This window comes from Scyliorhinus torazame, chromosome 9 (genome assembly GCF_047496885.1).
Source record: "Scyliorhinus torazame isolate Kashiwa2021f chromosome 9, sScyTor2.1, whole genome shotgun sequence".
NCBI lineage: Eukaryota > Metazoa > Chordata > Chondrichthyes > Carcharhiniformes > Scyliorhinidae > Scyliorhinus > Scyliorhinus torazame.
Genome location: NC_092715.1, coordinates 146,061,150 through 146,086,659, shown reverse-complemented (window position 1 = coordinate 146,086,659; position 25,510 = coordinate 146,061,150). Strand labels below are relative to the sequence as shown.

The 25,510-nt window shown below is 49.7% G+C and overlaps 1 protein-coding gene across 3 annotated transcripts in view; it reads left to right on the top strand.

The window, feature by feature from the left end:
* Positions 1-25,510, top strand: part of LOC140429507 (transient receptor potential cation channel subfamily M member 6-like) — a 426,501-nt gene that overhangs the window by 230,724 nt on the left and 170,267 nt on the right. For all 3 annotated transcript variants that reach the window (XM_072516596.1, XM_072516595.1, XM_072516594.1), the window contains exons 16-19: positions 1,611-1,891; positions 12,505-12,733; positions 22,490-22,645; positions 23,958-24,092. In XM_072516596.1, the coding sequence (XP_072372697.1) occupies positions 1,611-1,891; positions 12,505-12,733; positions 22,490-22,645; positions 23,958-24,092 (801 nt within the window). The remainder of the gene's footprint in view (positions 1-1,610; positions 1,892-12,504; positions 12,734-22,489; positions 22,646-23,957; positions 24,093-25,510) is intronic.

Sequence of the window (25,510 nt, the reverse complement as noted above, 5' to 3'; positions counted from 1 at the left end):
ATTGAATTCTACCGCTTGGTGTTACTAATATTTTTATTAAATTAAGTAAAATAAACAAGTTAGAGACACAAAAGGACAGAATGTCACAAATGGTCCAATTGTTTCCGTTTTGATTTCTTGAAATCATGCATATTTGTGCCTCAGATTCATGTAATTTTGACATGGAAGTTCTGAATGGAGCCTTAGTTGGATAATTGTATATCTGAGTGCTTGGGAGAGAACTGGGGAAATGTAACTGACAAACCCTGAAGGAAGTTTCAAATACAAACCAGGCAAAAATTCAGGGGTTGTAAAGATCCAATCTACCGTCCACCATCAGACTGCCCCAACTACCATCCGACTGTCCCTGAACCGACCTGACTACCCTCTGACCACCCTAACTACTCTCCTTGTTCACCTACCCATCCATTCATTCACCAATTTACAAACCACATTCATTCATCAAAGGATCTAAACCTTTGAAAATGTACCTGATTATGGCCGCTAGTGTCTTGAAAGAGGGGGGGGGGGGGGGGTCCTCTCCTTCCCCCACTACATTTCTCCACTTGCGGGGCTTAGGCGGGAGACACTCCACTGCTTATTTCTGTGTCAGCCTAGACTGGAAAATCCCAGAAGAAATGGGCATAGCATTGGGTTGACAAAATCTCCGTCGGCAGTGGCAATGTGCCCAGCATTGCGGGTGACAAGAAGATCAAAGCCCTAATGTCTAAATTGAAATATTTAGCAGGTATAGTTCCCGCTACCTGAATATTTTACAAACTCAATTAAGTATTAATTCCTGTGTAAATTGTAACTCAATTCACTCTAAATATATCCACAAAAGTTTAACATTTCTAGAGAATTGCACATACAATGCAGATGCAATGTTATATATTAGTACAGTGAATTCAAAATCCAAGGAAAAAACTTATTAAGTAAGTTCTTATTTTGTTCTATGACTCATCAACTGAAAACCTAGGGCTGAGTTTTGTCAGGGTGATGGAAGCCCTGAGAATGGACAACAGGGTCAGAGGAAACTCGCCTGGCTGCTCAGCCAGCAGCTAATGAGCTGTTGGTGAGGCTCCCCTCCCTTTAAAGGATGGGAGCCTGTATCCATGTGCTACCAGCCAATTGGAGAGCCAGCAAATCTTCAGTCCCCGTATCATCACGGGGAGAGGTGGCCACAGCTGGGTTGCACCAACTGCGAAAAACCTCTGTAGATGCCGCCCTTTGGAAATGGGTTTGGCGTTCACTGGAGGAAGATTGGCAGCAACAAAGAGGAATGCGAGATGGTTACTGAGTGCAGGGGAGGGTATTGCTCTGCGGGTGACCGGTGCCACCGAGGAACACCTTTGTGGGCCACAAAAGCGCCCAATTAGGACCGCCCAATTCCTGAGCCCGCACCAGGGCCTACCAGGCAGTCTCCCCAGATCGCATAAGGCACACCCATCACTGGTAAAATGTCAGCGATGGCAGGAAGACAACAGGCACTTCGCCTCCTCCTGCGTTCCCTTATTGTTCCCAGGCCTCTTCACCTCCTAACCCATCCTAAGTGACTGGTAAAAGCTTCCCCTTGGCGTGCAATTTATTTGCTTGTGTCCATCTACTTAAAATGGTAATGTTTTTCACAGGAGAAATCGGTTTCGCTGTGTAAGTCAAAAAGGAAGCAAAAAGATGATTTCAGTTATACAGTGGAGCATGATTCTGCAGGTTTTATCTATCCTTACAATGACCTGTTGGTATGGGCTGTGTTGATGAAACGACAGAGGATGGCCATGTTCTTCTGGCAGCATGGAGAAGAAGCCATGGCTAAGGCTGTGGTGGCCTGCAAACTATACAGGGCAATGGCTCATGAGGCTAAGCAGAGCAACATGATGGATGACACTTCGGAGGAGCTAAAACAATACTCCAAGTAAGATTACTCACTGTTCACTTTCTACTTTTCTCTTCAAGAAAATTAATATGTTTAAATAGCTAAGAATGAAGTTGAAAGTGATCTAGAAGCAAGTTGTATTATCCTGTATGTTCCCTGAAAAACGTTTATCATAAGACCAAAGGACCACAAGAAATAGGAGGAGGAATAGGCCATTAATCCCATTGCGCCTACTCCACCATTCAGTAAGACCATGGCAGATCTGATTGTGCCTAACATGCCTGCCTCCATAACCCTTTACCCCCTTGTAATCTGTTCAACTAACTGACTGACTAAAAAATTGTCCAACTCAGCCTTTTTTTTTGATAAACAATTTTATTAAGACATTTTGGCACAATAAACAACAACAGTATAAAACAGTGTGCAAACAACAATCATTATAGTGCAAGAAAACCAGCTCCCCTCCCACAAGGACCAGCCTAACTACCCACCTAATCTACGTTACCATAACCCCCCCCTCATGCCCCCCCCTGCTGACGATTAATTTTCCGTGAAGAAGTCGATAAATGGTTGCCACCTCCGGGCGAACCCTGACAGTGACCCTCTCAAAGCGAACTTAATTTTCTTCAGACCGAGAAAGCTCGCCATATCCGATAGCCAGGCCTCCGACTTCGGAGGTTTTGAGTCCCTCCATGCCAACAGAATTTGTCGCCGGGCTACCAGGGAAACAAAGGCCAAAATGTCAGCCTCTCTCTCCTCCTGGACTCCCGGATCCTCCGAAACCACAAAAATTGCCACCTCTGGACTCATCACCACCCCTGTTTTCAGTACCCGGGACATAACATCCGCGAACCCCTGCCAGTTTCCCCTGAGTTTTTGGCATGCCCAAAACATGTGGACATGGTTCGCCGGCCCTCCCGAACATCTGGTGCACCTGTCCTCCAATCCGAAAAATTTACTCACCCGAACACTGTCATGTGGACCCGGTGGACAACCTTGAATTGAATCAGGTTGAGCCTGGCGCAAGTTGCCTTTGCGTTTACCCGACTCAACGCCTCCGCCCATCAGCCCTCGTCCATCTCACTCCCGAGCTCCTCTTCCCACTTAAGCTTCAGCTCCTCGGTCTGTGTCTCCTCTGCTCCCATAAGTTCTTTTTATATATCCGAGACCCTCCCCACCCCCACCCATCCACTGGACACTACCCTATCCTGGATCCCCGTAAGTGGCAGGCGTGTGAAGGATGGAATCTGTCTGTGTAGAAAGTCCCACACCTGCAAGTACCTGAACTCATTCCCTCTCGCCAGCCCAAATTTCTCCTCCAACGCCCTCATGCTCGGGAAGCTCCCTTCCAGGAACAAATCCCCCATCCTGTCAATCCCGCCCCTCCGCCATGCTCGGAACCCACCGTCCATATTTCCCGGGGCAAACCGGTGATTGTCGCAAATTGGAGACCAAACCGATGCTCCCACTCCGCCCACGTGCCTTCTCCATTGGCCCCAGATCCGCAAAGTCGCCACCACTATAGGGCTGGTGGAGTACCGTGCCGGCAGGAGCGGCAGGGGTGCCGTGACCAGGGCTGCCAAACTGGTGCCCCTGCACGAAGCGGCCTCCATTCGCCCCAAAACCGACCCCGCATCCCCCATCCACTTCCTTATCATAGCTATGTTGGACGCCCAGTAGTAGTTACTATAGTTTGGCAGCGCCAGCACCCCCTCCCCTCGATTCCTCTCAAGCATCAATCTCCGCACCCGCGGGGACTTCCCCGCCCACACAAATCCCACAATCATTTTATTGACCTTCTTGAAAAAAGACCGCGGAATGAAAATGGGGAGGCACTGGAAGACGAACAGGAATCTCAGGAGGATTGTCATTTTAACCGTCTGCACTCTCCCCGCTAGTGTCAGTGGGAGCGCATCCCATCTCTGGAACTCAGCCCTCATTTGCTCCACCAACCAAGATAAGTTCAACTTGTGCAGACGTCCCCAGTCCCACGCCACCTGTATCCCTCAGTATCTAAAGCTGTCCCCTACTAGCATGAACGGCAGCCCCCTCAACCTACCCTCTTGGCCCCTCGCTTGGACTACAAACAGCTCACTCTTTGCCATGTTCAGTTTATACCCCAAGAACTGGCCGAATTCCTTCAGGATTCCCATGATTTCATCCATCCCAGCCACTGGATCCATTATCTATAAGTGCAGGTCGTCGGCTACTTCCAACCCCTAGAAGCAGTCAGGGCAATTGCCAGTGGCTCTATTGATAACACAAACAGCAGTGGGGAAAGGGGACAACTCTGCCTTGTCCCACGGTACGGCCTAAAATAGTCAGATGTTGTCCTATTCATCCTCACACTTGCCTCCGGAGCCTGGTACAACAGTCTGACCCAGTCGATAAAGCCCTCCCCAAACCCAAATCTTCCCAGCACCTCCCATAGATAGTCCCACTCAACCCGGTCGAAAGCCTTCTCGGCATCCATTGCCACAACTACCTCTACCTCCCTATCCTCCGGGGGCATCATGATCACATTCAGCAGCCTTCTTAGGTTGGCCACCAGCTGCCTGCCCTTGATGAACCCGGCTTGATATTCCATACTGACGCCTGGCACACAGTCCTCAATCCTAGCCGCCAAGAACTTGGCCAGTATTCTAGCATCTACAGTGGGCAGAGAGATCGGCCCGCAGGACCCACATGCCTCTGGGTCTTTGTCCCGTTTCAATATCAGGGAGATGGTGGCCTGTGACATCGTCGGTGGTAAACCCCCTCTGTTTCTTGCCTCATTAAAAACCCTAACTAGCACCGGCCCCACTATCTCGGAGAACTTTTTGTAAAACTCTACCGGATCCCCGTCCGGCCCCTTTACCCAATTGCATGGCCCTCAAGCCCCTCACTATTTCTTCGGTCCTGATCGGGGTGAGGGGGGGGGGTGTTCTGAGGTGTAAAGCTTACTATAGAAGTCCCTGAACACCTTGTTCAGCCCTCCCGGATCTCCTACCAAGTTTCCCCCCCGCGACTACCTTCCCTATTTCCCTGGCCGCCTCCCTCTTGCTCAGTTGCTGTTGCCAGCATTCTAATGGCTTTCTCCCAGTGCTCGTAAATCACACCCCTCGCCTTCCTAAGCTGCTCCACAGCCTTACCGGTGGACAACGCCCCAAACTCAGTCTGTAGCCTTCGTCGTTCCCTTAATAGCTCTGCCCTCGGGGTCTCCGCATAGCTCCTGTCTGTCTGTAAGATCTCCTTTACCAGTTGGTCCATTTCTGCCCTGTCCGTCCTGTCCCTATGTGCTCTAATCAAAATCAGCTCCCCTCTCACCACTGCCTTCAGCGCCTCCCAAAGCACCGCAGCTGAGACTTCCCCTGTGTCATTGACCTGCAGGTAGTTTTGCATACATTTCCTCACCCTCTCACACACCGCCTCGTCCGCCAACAAACCGACCTCCAGCCTCCATTGAGGGCGCAGAAAACTTTCCTTGCAGACCTGCAGATCAACCCAATGCGGGGAATGGTCTGAAATAGCGATCGCCGAATATTCTACGTCTGTCACCCCCGCTTGCAAATCCCTGCTCACGATGAAAAAATCAATTCGGAAATACACCTTATGGACCTGTGAATAGAACAAAAACTTCCTTCCCGTTGGCCGACTAGCCCTCCATGGATCAGCCCCCCCCCCCCCCCCCATTTGTTTCATAAACCCCCTCAGATCATTTGCCATTGCCTGCATCTTACCCATTCTTGAACACGACCGGTCTAGGCTGGGGTCAAGGACTGTGTTAAAATCCCCTCCCATATCCAGCCTATGCGAGTCCAGGTTCGGTATCTTCCCCAGCAGTCTCTTAATAAACTCCGCATCATCCCAATTTGGGGCATATTCATTGACCAAGACTACCCCCATCTCTTCAAGCTTGCCACTCACCATGACAAATTTGCCTCCCCCATCCGAGATTGTGCTGCCCGCCTCAAATTGCACCCGTTTGTTGACGAAAATCGCAACTCCCCTGGTTTTAGTGTCCAGCCCCGAGTGGGAGACCTGGCTAATCCAGCCCTTCCTTAATCTGTCCTGGTCAGCCACTTTCAGATGGGTCTCCTGAAGCATCATTACGTCTGCCTTCAGCGCCCTCAGATGCGCGAGCACACGTGCCCTCTTTACTGGCCTGTTTAACCCTCTAACGTTCCAGGTGATCAGCCTGGTTGAGGGGCACCGTGCCCCCCCCTCCACCGATCAGCCATCTCCTTTCTTGGAGCCACCCACAGCTTCCCACAGCCCGCCTTCTGGCAGCCCCCACCTCCTCCATGATCCGCATCTAAGTCTCTCCCTTGTCAGCAGAACAACTAGCCCCCCTCCCCCCCCCAGCAACAACACCCTGTAACCTATCCCCTGCCATAAACTAACTAAATACACCCACCCCCCCCCTCCCCCCCTCCCACCTGGCTTCCATAGACCAGCTCACCCAGCTAGCCTGGTGACTCTCGACTCCGGCGGCAACAAGTCTCCTACCTATTGTTCCCTCTGACCCATCCCACCCGCCCATCAACACCACTTCCTCAAACCAGCCATCCTCGAGCAATTGCTCTGAAAAGAAACAAACAAAATAAACAAAACAAGAAATAAAGAAAACCCCAGTGCTAGTGCAAATCGAATAAAACAGAATAAGTAATAGGCACTTCCAACCACTCCGATCCAAACACAAAAAGCCCCCAGCACCACATACCTTAACTACCCCCTTTTTCCAACAAAACCTCAGACACAGGAGAGAAAAAGAAAAACCAGGAAAACCAAAAAACATAGCACCAGAAAAATGCTCAGTGTCTTTTTAACACAAGTCCAAAAAGTCCTCAGTTCGGCACCAGCCCTTCTCTCTTGGCAAAGTCCATTGCATCCTTGGGCTCCTCAAAGTAATGGTGCCGTCCCTCGTGACCCACAGGTGCGCCGGGTACAGCAGCCCAAACTTCACCTGCTTCTTAAACAGAATCTCTTTGACTTGCCTGTAGCCTGCCCTTTTTCTGGCCACCTCCACGCTCAGGTCCTGGTAGATGCGCAAGACACTGTTATTCCAATGGCAGCTCTGTGTGTGGTTGGCCCACTGTAGCGCCCGCTCCTTGTTCAGGAACCTGTGAAACCGGACCACCATCGCTCGGGGTGGGGGGGGGGTGGGGGGGGGGGGGGGGGGGGGGCTCGCTGCTGCCTCGTCAGTGGTCTAACGCAGCCTTGAATATACTCAATAAGTACAGTGAAAAGTATTTTTCTGCGGTCAAGGGAACGTACACAGTACGTACATAGTCGACAAAAGAATAATCAACAGAGTACATTAACAAATGGTACATCGACAAACAGTGATTGGTTACAGTGCAGAACAAGGGCCAAACAAGCAATACATGAGCAAGAGCAGCATAGGGCGTCGTGAATAGTGTTCTTACAGGGAACAGATCAGTCGGAGGGAGAGTCATTGAGGAGTCTTGTAGCTGTGGGGAAGAAGCCTTCTTCAGCCTTCTGTATCTTCTGCCTGATGGAAGGGTCTGGAAGAGGGCAAAGCCTGGGTGTGAGGGACAATGCTGTCTGCTTTCCTGAGGCAGCAGGAGGTGTAGATAGAATCAATGGGAGGATGGCAAGCTTGTGTGATGCGCTGGGCTGAGTTCACCACACTGCAGTTTCTGGCGATCTTGGGCCGAGCAGTTGCCATACCAAACTGTAATGCAGCCGGATAGGATGCTCTCTATGACACATCTGTAGATGTTTGTGAGAGTTTGACCTTCATATTAGCTACTGGACAAAGTTTTAAGATATCAGAGAAAATCATGCACCTACCTGATTGGCGACTGCGTCCTTGTCATGTTCAGGGAAGTTTTCCTGCCTCCGAGAGCTGCTGATTAATCGGACACTGGCAGTTCTCCAGTACTGGCAGTGCCACCGGGAGCAGTTGTCACTGCTGGGAATGCAGGAGGCCCAGGCTGCAGGATTGTTGCTAGAGCTTGCAGTGTAGGGAAGTGAGGTTGGTTTGTCAGGATCAGTTGTGGAAGCCTGAAGGATGGGGGGCAGGAGGGGGCGTTCAAGGACAGATGAGTACTTCAGCAAAGGGCAGCTCATTCCTCCAGCAAACCTCTCCATTGGACATGGGCTTCCCAAATAAGAAGGATGGCCCCTTCCAGTCCATGGGCATACCTGCAAACAATTGGGAAGGCAAATGATATGTTGGTATTCATTGCAAGAGGATTTGAGTCCAGAAGTAGAGATGTCTTACTGCAGTTGTACAGGGCCTTGGTGAGATCACACCTGGAGTATAGCATGCATGTTTGGTCCCCCTAACTAAGAAACCATCCATAGGATCCCTAGAGTGCTGAAGGAGGCCATTCACAGTAACTTCATTGCAGTGTAATGTAAGCCTAATAAAGATTATTATTATTATCACTCAGTCCTTTGAGTCTGCACTGACCCTCTGAAAGGGGAACCTACCAAGGCCCACCACCCTGCCCTACACTCATAACCCCAGTTATACTGCATATCCTTGGACACAAAGGAGCAATTTTATAGCATAAGCAAGTCACCTAATCTGCACATCGTTGGACTGCGAGAGGAAACTGGAGAATCCGGAGGAAACCCACAAACAGACACAAAGAGAACGTGCAAATTCCACAAAGACAGTCACCCGAGGCCGGAATTGAACTTGGGGCCCCTGGCACCGTGAGACAGCAGTGCTAACCACTGTTCCATCATGCCTGCCCTCTATTTGCCATAGAAGGGGTGCAACAGCGGTTTACTAGGCTGATACCGGGTTGGCGGACCTGTCCTATGAGGAGAGATTAGTTTGACTGCATCTGTATTCACTCGAGTTTCGAAGGTTGAGAGGACTTCTGGGCCAGGATTCTCCGTTCTGGAGCTTAAATGCTCCCGCCAGGGGAGAATCAGGACTGACCTCCGCTGGCACTAGGAATGGCGCCCAGGTGTGAGTCTCACACCTGAACCATGCATATTTATGCATGGCAGAGAGCTCGCTGAATTCCATTGGGATCCTGATATTGGATTACCATTTTGAGTGGGCGGCCCAATCAACCAGTCTCGCAGAAGGCCCCCTCCCGTAATACAAATCCTAACCTCTCCCTGCTGACAAGGAGGAGCATTCTCTTCCCCCCACCAAAGAAATAATGGGTCACTACCCCCCACACCAAGCTTGCATGAGTGTGACCCAACTTCCCCCCATCCATTGGCTCTTCCATTAGCCACCCCCTTCAGCCAGCCCTTCCATCCCCACCCCTTGGCATTGTCAGTGGCGCACTTTCCCCCGGTACAATGACATCTGCACCCTGGCAGTGAAACCCATGCCTGGCATGGTGGATTCCAAGGGGGAATGGGGGTCAAGGGGGCCAGGCAACAGGTCATGGGTCCCTCTGCCAGGTTGTAGAAGGGTAAGGTCCCTTGAGGCTCCTGGGGGTTGCATGGGTGTCTGGTTTGCCCCTTCCAACATTGGGAAATCTGAAGATCACTTGTGCATGGTGATCTCAAGCAGCCCTCTTTTCAACAGCATCTTCCCAGACTGAGGTTTTAAATTCTGATGTGGCCTCCTCAGCCTGAATTGCTTGGCCTGACAGCCGGTGAGCAGTCCAGGCAGTTCATTGAAGAATTGATGCAGGGACACTTTCCCGTTCCTAACATCTGTTCCCTCAGAAAAAAACCTTTAAAACATCAACTATTACAAGTGTCAGAGGCTTCCTAGAAAGCCCACAACAGTTGAAAAGCTTCAAATCAGCTGACAGCCTTTGAAATGCTAAGCACCATTTATCTTTACAGAGCAATAGCTTTCACTCGCCAGTGATTGACAACTTCATGGCTCAGGCACAGCTGTTAGAGGGTTTGTTTATTCATCTTTTCTTTCACGCTTGAATGTATGTTAAGTACTCTGCTCGGATGCCAACCACAATGTTTATAAACACGCTTGCTATGATTGATAGCTCCTCACCACCACAAAGGAACAAAGTGGTTTTACTTCTTCCTTTCTCACAGCAGAAAGCATTTAGCTGAGTTCCAGACAGAAATCATGTCCCTTAAAATTTTTAATATCAAAATATATGTAGGAATTACGCCCAACAACATGTAAAACTCACATTACAGGCCTTTCCTAAACCTCACCGCCCTGTACCCTTGTTAAACAACAGTGTCAAGAAAGGTTTGCTGGCAATCTCTCATTTTGCTGTTTGAGATAACTCACCTGCACACAAATTATATTCACAGCGGTATATTTTTTAAAAAGTATTTTTATTCACAAAATTTTTAACATTTTCACAATACAAAAACAACCCCAAACAAACGAGAAAAACCCAACCTTCCGCTAAGCAGTCAACGGAAACCAACTCCTGAAAGTGCACGACGAACAAACCCCAACAATTGTAGAACCCCTATTTTGCCCACCGCAGCTCAAACTTCACTTTTTCCAGGTTCAAAAACTCCAGCAGGTTCCCCTGCCACGCTGAGGCAAAGGGTGGAGAAACTGACCCAAACCCCGACAAGACTCGCCCACGAGCGATCAGTGAAGCAAAGGCTAAGACATCTGCCCCCGCACCCGGCTGCAGCTTGGGCCGGTCGGACACCCCGATATGGCTTTTAGGGGACCGGGTTCCACATCCACATGTCAGACCCCTGAGATTGTACTGAATACCGTCCCCCAAAACCTTTTCAGCTTTGGACAGGACCAAAACAAGTGAACATGGTTCGTGGGGCCTCCCCCACATCGCTCACCGACATCCTCCACCCCTTGAACAGCCGGCTCATCCTTAGTTTTGTGAGGTGCGCCATGTACACTACCTTCAGCTGCATCGCCCCACCCTCGCACACGAAGTCGAGGCATTCACCCTCGGCAGCACCTCACCCCACAGTCCTTCTTCCAGTGCCCCCACCCCCGCCCAGATCCTCCTCCTACTTCACCTTAATCCCCTCCATGGACACCCTATCCTCCTCTAGAATCAACCCCCCTCTCCAACCGCCACCTCGCTGGCAGCACCGCCTCCAGCAACCGGGAGGATGGCGCTATCAGGAAGGTCGGGAAAACGTTCCTCACAAAGTCCCGCATCTGCATATACCTAAACCCTTCCACCCGTGCCAACCCATACTTCTCTCCCAGCTCCTCCAAGCTCGCAAATCGTCACCCAAGGAACAAATCCTTCATTTCCTTAATCCCCCTCTCGCCCCATCCCCGAAACCTGGCATCCATCTTCCCCGTCTCAAACCCATGATTCGGCATCCCGCCTGACCTGGCCCCCAGCTTAAAGTGCTGCCTAAACTGCCTCCAAATCCTTAACGTGGCCACCACCATCGGACTCACCAAATACTTTCCTGGGGCCATTGGGAGCGCCGCCGATGCCAGCGCCTGCAAATCTGACCTACAAGAGCCCGTCTTCATCTTCACCTTCCACAGCCACGCACCTTCTCTGCATTCACCGCTCAATTGTAATACAGCAAGATTGAAAGGCCTAGCCCTCCCCCCCCCGCACCCCACCCTCCCTGCCTGCCGTCCCCTCTGCAGTCCCACCCTCCTAATCCTGGCCACCAGCGCCTCGCAAATGAACACCGCCAGGCGGAAGCAAAAAGATCAGCAGACACTGGAACAAAAACAGGAATCGTGGCAAAACAGTTATTTTAATTGCCTGCACCCGGCCTGCCAACGACAGAGGGAGATTGTCCCATCTCAGCAAATCGGCCTTCACCCTCCCCACCAAATTAGTGAAATTAATCTACTGAAGCCCTGCCCAGTCGCGGGTCACTTGAACCCCCAAATACCTAAAGTGAGTTGCTGCCAAGTGGAATGACAGTCCCCCCACCTCTGCTCCAACTACCGGCGGGGAGACCTTAAAATACTCGCTTTTCCCTAAATTCAGTTTATATCCGAAAATGTCCCAAATCTTTGGAGCAGCTCCATTATACTCCCCACCTACGTGCATATAGTGACACCCTATGTTCCTCCCCTTCCACAACCCTGAGCTTCTCTGTATAATGGCTACGGCCTCTCGCCAATGCAAACAGAAAAGGGGACATGGGACATCCCTGCCTCGTATCCTGATGCAATGCGAAATATGCTGAATCCATGCTGTTAATGCACACACTCGCCATCGACTTCTTATACTGCAACCGCACTCACGCCACCAACTTTGGCCCAATCCCAAATCTCTCCAGTACCGCCATAAAATAACTCCACTTTACCCGATCAAACGCCTTCCCCGTGTCCAGCACCACCATCACCTCCGTCTCCCTTCCCTCCAACGGAGAAAGGATCACGTTTGAAAACAACTGTCTTCCCTTCAGAAATCCCATCTGGTCCTCCCCAATAGCCTTTGGGAGACACCCTTCCAACCTTAATGCCAATCTTTGCTAGTATCTTGGCATCTCCGTTCAGCAGAGATATGGGCATATATGACCCACACTCCACCGGTTCCTTGTCCTTCTTTAACAACAATGAGATGGAAACCTGCCCCATCGTTTGTAGCAAGACAGCCCTACCCATTGCATTCTCAAACATTCCCACCACCTTCACAGCGATATTGTGAAAACTGAATAGAAAACTTTATTTTTAATGTCTCTAAAAAAGCTAGTGCTGCTTTTTATTGACATTAAGGTTTTATTATTGCAACAAAATTATTTGTATTCTTCTCTCATGCATGATTGTCTTTACATCCTAGGGAATTTGGTCAACTTGCTGTGGATCTTTTAGACCATGCATTCAAACAGAATGAGAGAATGGCTATGAAACTGTTGACATACGAGCTGAAGAATTGGAGCAACTACACATGTTTGAAACTGGCAGTGTCATCTGGTCTTCGGTCCTTTGTTTGCCACACATGCACTCAGATGCTCCTAACTGACATCTGGATGGGACGTCTGAACATGAGGAAGAACTCATGGTTTAAGGTAAAGGGAGACCAGTAGGAACAAGGGAAATGTATTCATCCCAGATTGCTCTTCCATCCACAGCCTGTTTCAGGACATAATCTTATAGGTCCCCTGTATTCACCTTATTCGAATTTGATGATTCTGATACAGCCTCAAAACAACCCCCTTTAGATTGGACAGATCTCCCATGTTCATAGATTATCATAGAATTTACAGTGCAGAAGGAGGCCATTCGGCCCATCGAGTCTGCACCGGCTCTTGGAAAGAGCACCCTACCCAAGGTCACACCTCCACCCTATCCCCATAACCCAGTAATCCCACCCAACACTAAGGGCAATTTTGAACACTAAGGGCAATTTATCATGGCCAATCCACCTAACCTGCACATCTTTGGACTGTTGGTTTGACATTATTATTTTAAAAATGTGTTTAAGTTAGCCTCGCTATAATATCTGCAGTATTTTTTCTATTGTAAGTATTTAGCGGTCAGACTGTTGTTTTCAGGATAATGCATCCAACCTCATTCCGGGAAAAAACTTTAGTTAGATTCCAATCTTTTGCTTCAACTGTGTATTTAATGAACTGTGAAAATGTCACCAGCTGCTTCCTATGCAGTATTTCTGTTCTTATTTTCTTAAGTACCATTGGATGTGTTCTATATGGTTCATTTAGTTTATAAATATTTAAGTGTGACAGCTTTTAATGACCATTTTGTGATAAATCTTTAGTAATTTGTGAACCTTGGTTTCTCAAATGTGGCTCCAACTAACAAAGGGACGATGTTCCCAATCCCGATGCTGAAAACAGCAATAAACAACTAGAATTCTGTCTAATTATTTCCCTTACTCTTGCTCTATTGCTGAGGTGCCCATTTGTTCCTTTAAACATTGCCTATGGCGAGTCATGGAATTGTGTCCCTGAAAAATCAGCAGCTGAAGTGGGAGAAGGGTGAACAAAAAAGCCTGGGGTGTATGGTAAATTCCTTCGGTGGCCAGTAGTTGACTGACAATTGTGCGAGACAATTCCTACACTCTAAAGGATGGACAAACAACATGCCGCCATTTTATACAGCTCAGACTACAAATCCAATTACTCGGAGATAAAATCAAAAAGAAGAAAATCAAATAAAGGGGACAGATGAAATGATTGACTTCGCAAATGTACTTAAAAAAAAGAGTAACTTGAAGTTTTCATAGATCTTGGGGTCAATAATGTTAGCATCTATAATGCAAAGTTTTTACGTCAAATTATGTATCGAGGCTGAAACTCAGTTTTTAAAAAAAAAATGCACCTAATATAGAGTCACAGTTAATAGTCTTCATTGCAGGGCAGTACAGTGGCGCAGTAGGTTAGCCCTGCTGCCTCATGGTGCCGAGGTCCCAAGTTCAATCCCGGCTCTGGGTCACTGTCGGTATGGAGTTTGCATATTCTCCCCGTGTTTGCGTGGGTTTCGCCCCCACAACCCAAAGATGTTCAAGCTAGGTGGATTGGCCACGCTAAATTACCCCTTAATTGGAAAAAATAAATTGGGCACTCTAAATTAAAAAAAAGAAATAGCCTTCATTGCTTTGAGATCTGAGCTGGAATAAAGCAAGATCAAAAGACGCAAAACCGGTAAAACTGTCAATCAAATTACCGTCAAAAGCACAAAATCTGTCTGACAGGTTTTGCTGCTGCAACATTTACTCCCAGATCAGCAGCCCTCATTGAACGGGCGACTACATTTGTTCACTCCCGATGGGCTGGCCAACAACTGTAATGAAAGACATTGGTGGTACTTTTCAAACTAACCACTTTGTCAGGAAACATCCTGGACCTGAACATTAATTATTTCTCACTCCGCATTTACTGCCAGACCTTCTGTGTATTTCCAGCATTATTTGCTTTTATTCCAGATTTCCAGCATTTGCCGTATTTTTCTCTTGCAAGTGGATCAGCATAGATATTGGATTATCTGTTCCTGAGAGTCAGTTTTGACACCATGGACTTTCGCGACAGCAAAACTGGCGCCTTACCTGGACTGATTCAGCGACTGTGAAGAGGCTCACGTGGAGCACAATCGATTCCAATCAAAAACGGTGCGAGATTCGCTGGGTCCGTGATTGACACTCGATGGGCTGACAAGCTGCAGCCGCATATACACACTTAACTGCCCACACACACTCATCCCAGCCACGAAGATGGCACTGGTTGCACTGGAGTGCGCCAATCCTGCTGATGGATCGGCTGGGGCCAGAGGGTACCTAGGGGCACCTATACGACCCATACTATCCGTGGCACTAAGTTCACTGTGGCCGTCAGCGGCATGCGCAGCTGCATGGCTGCCTTTCTGGCTGCAGCAATGGTGTTCCGTGCCCGTCCACCCCGACCCCACAGTCCACCTCCTGGCTCCCCCCCTCTACTCCCCCCGGACTTGGCAGTAGCCCCACGGCCAACGGCACATCTGTCAGCAAACTATGGCAATGTTGGACATTTTTCGTTACCCCTTTCTCTCCCGCAGCAGCCAGATTTTAAAAGCACAAGTGAACCGCGCTGTGGAGAACTCGGCCCATCGGAGGTGGAGAATTGCGGCAGCCCCGGAGAATACCTGGTCAGGCATGCTAATGATATGCAAACTGTGTTTACTGTACATGCGTTCTGGACCGCATTGACGCCGCTGTTGAGGTGACGGAGAATTGCGATTTGGCGTCCAATCGGCGCCCGTCGCGATTTTGACGTCGGAATCTATTCTCCGCCCAATCACGTTTCCCGATTTCGGCATTGGCCAACGGAGAATCATGTCCGTTGTACTTCACCCAGCGGCAATTTCTGTCACATTTTTCTCTCTTTGTAATTCTTTTCCCTTCTGCCACATTGGTTTTCAGAAGCATTTGTGGTAATTGTACTTTTTACAACGCTGAACACCATTAGCATTACGAATGGGTTTCTTTGTAGAAAATATGCAGGATAGCGAGGAAGAACAACAGAGTGACAGCAAGCAACAGTGGTGCTCTGTTCCCACTTGCTGGTGCAGTCGCATTTGTATCCACAGAAATGCTCTGGTCGAGGATTAGTGCACACAGAAACTGCAGTTATCAAGGGATGCTGTGATAGCAAACCCAAATATGTTACTGATTTAATAATGCGCGATGGTGTTTGGAAGCATGTCTTACTTTCAGTGGCACTACATGAAAGAAGGCAGGCCACTGTGATCAACAGCCAGTAGAACCTGGCTAGCCACACTTGTCAAGATGCCACCAAACATAATTGGCAGTGACAGTAAGGAGCTGTCTTTACAAAATCCAAGCCAGCAGTGCACCGGATACAGCGCTGTGCCTTCTGTTACAAGGACAACATGCAACATAAGGGTGTCATATCCAGTGACACTAGCAGTCAGTTTGGACTGCAACTCACCTCCACTTCCTTCAATCAACAGTACTGACTGATGGAGATAGTGCCATTGAATGCCAAACAGTGTCACATTCTTCACAATGATTTCATACAACACCAAATCATCTACCGTGGTTATCAAACTGATCTGGGTTCTGGGCTACTATGTTCACTTGCCTGAAGACTTATGCCTGCACAAGGGGTTTCCTTTTGCTTAATTTCAAGTTTATCACTTCTAACACTCATCCCATTCAACTTTGGAAGATGCTGCAACTAGGTTGAACTTCCTTTTGAGCCGTTCCTAAATTTAAAATAAGAACATAAGGTACGGGCGTTTGTGTAGGTCACTTGGCCCTTCGGGCCTACTTGGCATTCAGGGAGTTCAGAGCTGATCTTCTACCCAATACCACCTTCCTGCACTATCCCCATGTCCCTTAATTCCCAAAGCACCCAAAAATCTGTCTCAAATATGCTCAACAATTAAGCACGATGGGCTAGAGAATTACTAAGATTCATAACCCTTTGAGTGAAGATATTTCTCCTCAGCTTAGTACTAAATGACTGATCTCTTATTCTGAGGCTGTGACCCTGTTTTCTAGGATTTCCCACTCAGGGGAAACATTTTTACCGATTTTTACCTCCTTATTCTGGCAGCTCTCTTTAATTGTTTGCCACAATTTATATATTCCTTATGCCACAATTTTTTGCTTCCATCACTTTCAAAATTGGGGTTATCCAGATATAGCACTAGGAAAGTTATCATGGAAAATCTTTATTTCAGTAGTTGCTGTGGAAGTTGGTCGGATGTTCCCTCAGACTCCAGGTTACTCCTATAATTTCACCAGAGGTGCGGCGGCAATCCTGTTTATGTGCATAAATTAAGGACGCGATTCTCCGGAAAGAAGGGTTGTAGCGAGCGGGAATTGCCACGAGCTTCCCGGCACTCAGCCCAGCGAGAGCGGCAACACTATTCAAAGTTAATTGGTCCATTTAACGAGGCCTCATGGGCTTCTCGCCGCAAATGAAGGCTCATCAGCTGATTCGCATGCACCGCTTGACTGCTCCCTTCCAACAAGGTCGAGCACATCTTATGCAGCACTTGCTCAACCAACCCCAGCCAGCTCGCAACAATGGCGCTGAGAAGACCAGCCCATGATGCGGGGACACTGACCTGGGGAGGCTGCTAGATGCTGTGGACGACAGGAGGTGGATGTCCTGTTCCCCCCGAGGGTCCAGGAGGGTCAGCCATAGAGCAGCCAGTGCTGCCTGGGGCGAGGTGGCGGTGGCAATGACCACGGGAAGTGTGACCACGGGAACTGGCCTCCAGTGCAGGAAGAAGGTCAATGACCTACACTGGGCAGCACGGGTGAGTGGATGCGAACCTCCCTCACCTCCGCTCCTTCCCGAGAACTCTTCCCACCCCCACAGGAGCATCTACCCCGTCCCCCTTCAACCGCCCCAAACCCTCCTTTACACAAACCCCCTCCTCCCACCAGTGTCAACCAACCGTGTGGCTAACAATGCCCCTCTGTGTCTCCTCAGGAAAAGCTCTCCCACAATCGCCGGGAGAGGGCCCAGACTGGGGGTGAGGTGCCAGTCATCAGGGCCGGGATTCTCCGAGTCAGCACTGGGTTGGAGAATCGCTCCGCGCCTGGACACGATTCTCTGGCGACCGGTCGACACGGCGCTGAAAGAGGATCCCGCGGCGATTCTCCGCGATCGACTGGCCAAGTTCCGCCGAGTCCTGTCGGCGTGGTTCCAACCTGGTACCACCCGACGGGAGCTCAGACCCGTGGCCACGGTGGCCGTCCTGGTGGGGGGATCAGACTCGGGGGGGGGGGTGCTCCACGGCATCCAGGCCCGGGGGGGGGGGGGGCTCCACTGCATCCAGGCCCACGATCGGGGGCAATCAATCGGCGGACACCCGCGATCTGGAGGAGACCTTCCTCTTTCCGCATGGGCCCGCTGTAGGGCTCCGCCATGTTGCACGGTGCCGGCACGGAGACGGCCACCACACGCATGTGCAGGCGCTGAGACGGCCGTCGTGCGGATTTTGGAGAATCCCGACCCAGGATCCTCACCACCTTCGAGGAGTGTGGCCTGGAGGTGACTGTTCTGACCGAGGATAGAGTGGTCACCACGCGGAGGCGAGGAACCACTGGACCTCACCTGGACGACCTGTCAAACATGAGTAGTGATTGCCTTACTGACTGACCCATCCCTCCCACTGACCACATGTCCATTCACCCGCAGGTCCTCCAGCCGAAGACGCCGGCCCATCCTGGGTGGCACGCTCTCCAGCCTTCCAGAAGTCTACCTTGGAGGAGAGCTCCGAAGATGCCACTGTAATAGTCGCATCACAGCTGTCATCAGTGCAGCTGTCACCCTCCACCAGCGCAGATACATGCACCTCGGTGCGGCATGTTAGTTGTCAGGCTCCTGGGGCACAATCTGGTGAGCACCACACTGCTGCTGATGTACATCAGGTGGAGGCAGGAACTCCCAGACGAGACAGCAGTTGGAGGTCTGCTGGATCCCAGGGCCCAGCTGGGACCCAGCCTGATGCTGAGCCCGTGGAAGAGGTCAACTCGGAGCTGATGGAGATGATTGGGTGCAGCGGCCCATTCAGAGGGAGGTGTCAGCGACACACCAGCAGATCCATAGCCGCTTGGAGGAGTCCCAGAGGCTATGGGTCCAAGAAGTGTTACCGACAATGCGTGGCACCGAGGCTAACACCACAAGTGTGGCAACCGCAGTGGACAGCCTGGCGCACAACGTCGGCACCATTGGGGAAGGTGTCCAAGGCGTCGTGCAATCGGTGACGGCTATGGCTGATGGTCTCGACAGAATGCCCACCTCGCTGGGGAATGTTACCCAATACTAGGCTAAGTAGGGGGAGAGGGGGCTGTGGGTGGGGGTGAGGGAGGGGGCAGCACCTTTGGGAGGGTAGGGAATTGCCAAACACAATAAACACCTTTGTGCACAACCAATATGATGCCTCAGTCACCATCTTCCGCAAAGTGGCCGACCCCTGAACCCTTGGACCAACCCTCCAGGCATCCCACCCTCCAGCCGTGGACAGGTCCCTGGAGTTGTGCCCCATCCCCAGGGTGTTCGGATGTTGGCTGTTGCATGTGTGGTGTTGCCTCCCGCAGTGTTCAAGCACAGTGTCCAGGCATCAATCTGTGATCAGGATGCTAGACAATGACTCCCACATGCTACATGGCCCGGCCACCCATGGGAATTCACTTGGGTTGTGTTAAGTGCTCACTTAACCATGATTGCTAATTCCCTATTAGCGATAGCCTTCAGCCGCATGGCCAGAGGCCTTACCAGTCAGTGGAGGTTATGGGTGGTCGGTGGGACAGACAGACAGGAAATCGGGTTGTCCCAGAAACAGGAACACTTGATCCAGGGGTTGGCATGGTGGTCCAACAAGCGGTTGCGATCCGGTTGCCCCCCTAGCATGCCCCTCACTCTCCCATGGCGGCCCAAGCCTCCGGAGGGTTTCCCACCTCCAGCCGAGGGTCCCCATCCCCACTGAGCACTGGGGTACCAGGTCCAGCACCCCGGGCTCATTGCCTGTGAGCAAAGATGGCGACTCACCTCCTCGGCTGCCCACAGAAGCCCTTCTGCCAGGTTCACGTTTTTAAAAGGAGTACTAATTGGCGCCAGCGTGAACACTTGCTGGAGAGGCCACTGAATGACGCGAGGCCGTTTGATATGGGATGGATCTCATTAATTGTATGGAAATGCGGCTAAAGAGTGATAATTGGTTTCTCACTGCGCCACAGCGAGATCCCGATTTTGCCTACTGGAGTGGGCCGGTTGCATCACAAACTGTTTGACACTTGGCACGGTTCTCGTTGTTTGCCTCTTCCGCTATTCACCAACCTCATTTCGCTTGAGCGAGAGCGTGACGAGCCCGGAGAATCGTACCCGAAGTATCACTTCAGGCTTGTAAATTGGTGCGACTCCCATATGAAAAGATCTTCCCACACTTCTTTCGAGTGGAGCGTAATTTGCACTGGCAGTGAGAGGGATGGGGCCTAAACATGCTGGCAAGCATGGTTTCACAGAGACTGGGGCACCATTTGCAAAGGACGGCTCAATCTCAAAGTGACAGTAAAGGCCAACACCCCCCCCCCTCCCATTATCTCTGGCATTGGGGCTTCAGTGCCCCCTCGCCACCACCCTTGCTTGCATCTACCCTCCTATCCCCTACCCAAGGATCGCTGTCATCGGGTCCCACCCAGTGAGTTTCCCTTCAGCCCCCACCCACTTCTTGCCAGCAAAGACCTGCCCACTCTTGTCGCCAGCATCAAGCGGTATCGTTGCCAGTATCAATCCCCCCCAGATGAGCGACAGCTCTCTATGGGGTGGCCCCCCTCCCCCTTCGTGCTCCCCCTTCATGCCCACCCCTTTCGGGCTGTGACTTTTTCAAGGCCTGCTCCTTTTCAGGCCCCACCCCTTGTCAGTGCCAACCTTGCACCTCCCCTGGCACCATGCACACTGGCAGTGGCAACCTGGCAATGTCAGGTTTGCACTGCTCGGGTTGCCATTACCCTGACTACTTGGGGATTACTTTGTCCTCAGAGCAGCCTTGCATGGTCATCATGTCTGGTCTCCGGTGGTGGAGGTCAGTAGTGATTTCCGTCGGCAATACATTGCGCCGACGGGTGGGAGAATAGCAGGAGCCGGGAGAATTTGGCTTAAAGCCGATTTTGAACATGGTAATACTGCTTAATGCCGATTTTCATATGCTAATCTGATCCATGTCCAGTGAGGGAGTGAACCAGATCATGTTAACTGCAGCAAGCCGTGGGCATTGCGCACTGCTCGGTGCCTGGTGCAGATCCTGTCTTAGGCCACTCCCACTATTCTCCTGACATAGCAGGATTTCAACGTGGCTGGAAAATTGGCCTGTTAATCTTTATGCTTGTTGATAAATGATGTTTGAGAAGCATTAAAAATATCAGGCCATTCTAGACATTTTTAGAACTGCTTATATGATTTTAATTTTTAAGAAGCGTGTTTAAAATTTATGGAACTTAACTATTTTTATATACTATATACAAATGTGGTGTCTTTAAAATAAATACGATATGTGGCATTGTGGTGATGGAGACAATTCAGTAATAACTTCCTAAAGGGGATTGGATACTACTTGAAGTGGGAATATTTGTACGTTTATGGGGAAAGAGCAGGGGAATGGGGATAACTGGAAAACTCTTTCAAAGAGCTGGTACAGGTACCGTGGGCTGCACAGTATCTTTCTATTATTCTATGAATTATTAACATCAACGTCTTTTCAATGATGAAATAGTAAATTGCTGAATGTAAAGGTGCCCATCACACTTAATTTCTTACAAAAGCCAAACACTGCAGATGATGGAAATCTGAAATAAAAACAAAAACTACTGAAGTATCCAACAGGTCAGGCAGCATCTGTGGAGAGGGAAACAAAATTAACAGGTGGAATTCTCCCAAGCCTCTCTGGAATCTTTGATGGCGGACAGAGTGGGAGAATGTGGTGGGAGACCCAGAAATTGGTGTAACGTTGATGTAAATTGACAGTGGGATCTCCCGCTGGTGCCCACCGGACAACCCACAAGAGGCCGGCGTGAACTTCATTGGTATCCAGTTGATGAGATGCAGATGAATGACTGACCCCCCATGCCAGAAGCTCCACAGTGCCCATGGAAAATACAGTGATAGGTGATATGAAACATGTTCGGGCATACAAATATCGGGACTCATCTGAACAACATCTGGGACTGTCTCCAGAGGTCAGAATAGAGGTCACCCCCAACCCTGAACCCTGGAACAGCACAGCAGTGGGTCAGGGGATATCTGCAGGTTGACCTGGTGTTCTGGAGGGGGTCCATCTTCCAGCCTTGGAATGTTCCAGGAGATCCGTCTTCTTTCTCAGGAGGTCAATCTTTAGGTTGTCCACCTTCTTCCTTCAATAGTGACTCAGTGATGGTGGACGCCTTTTCAAAATGGCACCCGGACACAATGGCAGATAACTACCGTTCAGGCCTGCCCCGCCACTAAATTTGGCAAAAATCACCTGGTGCATAATTAATGAGGGTAGGGCTGGAAGATTTTGCATGTTTTCCTGCTGGTTGACACTGGGACCTAGTCTTAAAGTGGACGAATTCTGTCCAATGTTTAAAATCGATCGTCCCAATTCTGCATTTCTGTTTTTGTTAAATTGATTTGGTTTCTCTATATGTAATGTTGATTATGTGGCTAGTTTCAGAGAAGATCAGAATATTATGGATTGGACAGTTAAAAAGCAAACATTTATCTGTGTTTATTGAAACTATCAGTTTTATGGTCAAACAGTGCACGTGTTATGTTGCAGTTTTCTATTTCTAATGTGACTTTTTTTGTCATTAGGTCATTTTGAGCATTCTTCTGCCTCCCAGCATTCTGATGCTGGAGTTTAAGAGTAAGGCTGAAATGTCTCACATCCCTCAATCTCAGGAGTCCCATCAGTTCGCTCGCCAGTACAGCACAGACAACTCCAGTGCTGCCAAGGATGATCAATATTCTGTAGGTATAATGGGTTATCTTAAAACACCTTGGCATGGAATTTTGGATAGTTTGTGCTGACATTTTCCCCAAATGTGCCATACCAACACAAATTATCAGGAACTTCAAGCACAATTTGACTTTCACAATGCTTTGCACTTATGTAAGAAGCCACCCCAGTCTACAAAATTGACATGCGCCATATTGAATTGCCCACTGTTTGTGAATTTCTCCTAATTATGCCCGTGAATTTTCACAGAACATGACTATAATGCACCAATGTAGCTAATAAATAGTTCTGCATAGATTTTTAAAGCCGTTTCAGTCAGCTAAAATTAGGTTTACAAAGAGAGCAGGCTATATACTTTGATTAAAAACATTTTTTTTTTTGATAAACCCATTTTTAGTCGTATCAAATGGAACCATGTCAAGTTACCATTCTAAAGGATATCAAGGAATATTTTAATGCAAGATTTTTTGAAAATTGTTGCAAAATACTGCCCATTAATTCACAAGGTATCCCGGATTTGACTCCAAATTGATTATCTGCCACTTGGAAGATCAGGGGCGTGATTCTCCAAAATGGAGACAGTGTTCGCGCCGTTGTGAACGGCGTCGCGTTTCATGACGGCGCGAAACGGGCATGGGGACTACCGATTCTGGCCCCCACCGGGGGCCAGCACGGCGCTAGAGCGTTCACGCATGCGCAGTTGGGCCGCGCCAACCTGCACATGTGCAGTTGGGCCGCGCCAACCCGGACATGCGCAGGGGACTTCTTCAGTGCGTCGGCCCTGTCGCAACATGGCGTGGGGGTTCAGGGGCCGGCTGCGCCACAAAGTAGGCCCGGGGGGGTGGGGAGAGGCCGGCCCGCCGATCGGTGGGCCCTGATCGCGGGCCAGACCCCATCGGAGACCCCTCCCAGGGACGGAGCGCCTCCCCCCCACCCCACAGGCCGCCCCCGGCCCTTTGCGCAGAGTTCCCGCCGACAGCAACCAGGTGTGGACGGCGCCGGCGGGACTCTCCTTTTTGCGTGCGGCCGCTCGGCCCACCCGGGCCGGAGAATCGGCGGACCCGACGGTCGCGACGCTGCGCTGGCGCAAATGGCGCCGATTCTCCGCACCTTGGAGAATCGCGCGCCGGCGTCGGAGCGGCGTGGCGCGGTTGCGCCGATTCTCCGGCCCGGCACGGGGCTCGGAGAATCGCGACCCTGGTATTTATTTTCACAACATTTTATTTTCACTTTGGACCGTTTGCCACATTCCTATATTTTTAATATCTATTCATTAGTGTGCAATAGCCTTTTCAGCTGTCCTTTCTATTTCTCGAACAAAAGATGGAGATTGACACAGAAAAAGGCCCGGAAAAACCTGCCGATGAGATCATTGGTACAACGCAGAGAGGATTGCCTTGGACGAGAAAGGCTTATGAATTCTACAGTGCCCCGATTGTGAAGTTCTGGTTCCATACGGTTTGTCTTACCTCACAAATAATTACAATTAGAATATTCTGTGCTAATTGATATGATAGGCTGAGCTTTCATCACTGGGGAAGGGTGAATATATGTAGTGCTACTTGATTTCAGCTGCTATTAGTCTTTAAGGTTACTGTAATAACTTGCATGGGACATATCCAGCTGGTGATGATTGTTTCCCTGTGCTCATTAGTGCTGCAAGCTCCCCTACTAAGGGCGGGGTAGCTTATTAGCACTGATATAAAAGTTCAGCCAGTGTGGGGCTGACCAGAAAGAAAGAGAGCCCGGTGAGGTGTACCGGGCCTCGTGCAGGTAATGTATTTAAAAAAAAATAAATTTAGAATACCCAATTATTTCTTCTCCAATTAAGGGGCAATTTAGCGTGGCCAATCTACCTAACCTGCACATCTTTGGGTTGTGGGAGTGAAACCCACTCAGAAGTGGCGAGAATGTGCAAACTCCACACAGTCAGTGACCCAGGCTGGGATTCGAACCCATGTCCTCAGCACCGTAGTCCCAGTGCTAACCAGTACGCAACATGCCGCCCTCGTGTAGGTAATGTTGATTGTTGAATAGAAATACTTCTAAAAAAACTCGCTGGACTTCCCTCCCTTTACTAAAGTTACCATAAGTGATCCTGAGAAGAGTTGATCAATAGTGTTGCAAAGTTCTTGACGTGTTAAGCACACTGAGATAACACGGGCTGCAACTGGATGCAGATTGAACTGAAAGATACTCCAGACCTTGAAGTTAGTTCAATTTGATTTATTGAGCCTGTCACACAGTTAGCACAGTTCTCTGTGAGTTCGACTCTCTGCTAACCTAAGTGTGATTACTCTGTCTGACTGAACCAGACGTGGCCACGTGCTGTAGGTGTTAGGTGATATATACACCTGACTCACTCTGTAGATATCTCCAGTGGAAAGAGGCAGAGTGTGAGTGCCTCGTGACTTTTATAGTGGGAAACCACCCCCAAGTGTTCTGCCTGCTGATTGGTTATGTCCTGTTCTCTGTGTTCATTAACTGCCTGTTTGTATCTCATTGTGTGCATGTCTGCATATCATGACATCTCTCCTTTTGAAATGTTTTTCTGTAGCATATGTGAAAGTATTTACATGTGTAGGCTGAAAAACTAACTTATTTACATACAATGGCAGATGGGAACATATCAGCCATATCAGGGCAGCACGGTAGCATTGTGGATAGCACAATTGCTTCACAGCTCCAGGGTCCCAGGTTCGATTCCGGCTTGGGTCACTGTCTGTGCGGAGTCTGCACATCCTCCCCGTGTGTGCATGGGTTTCCTCCGGGAAACCTGTTACCTCCCACAGTCCAAAGATGTGCAGGTTAGGTGGATTGGCCATGATAAATTGCCCTTAGTGTCCAAAATTGCCCTTAGTGTTGGGTTACTGGGT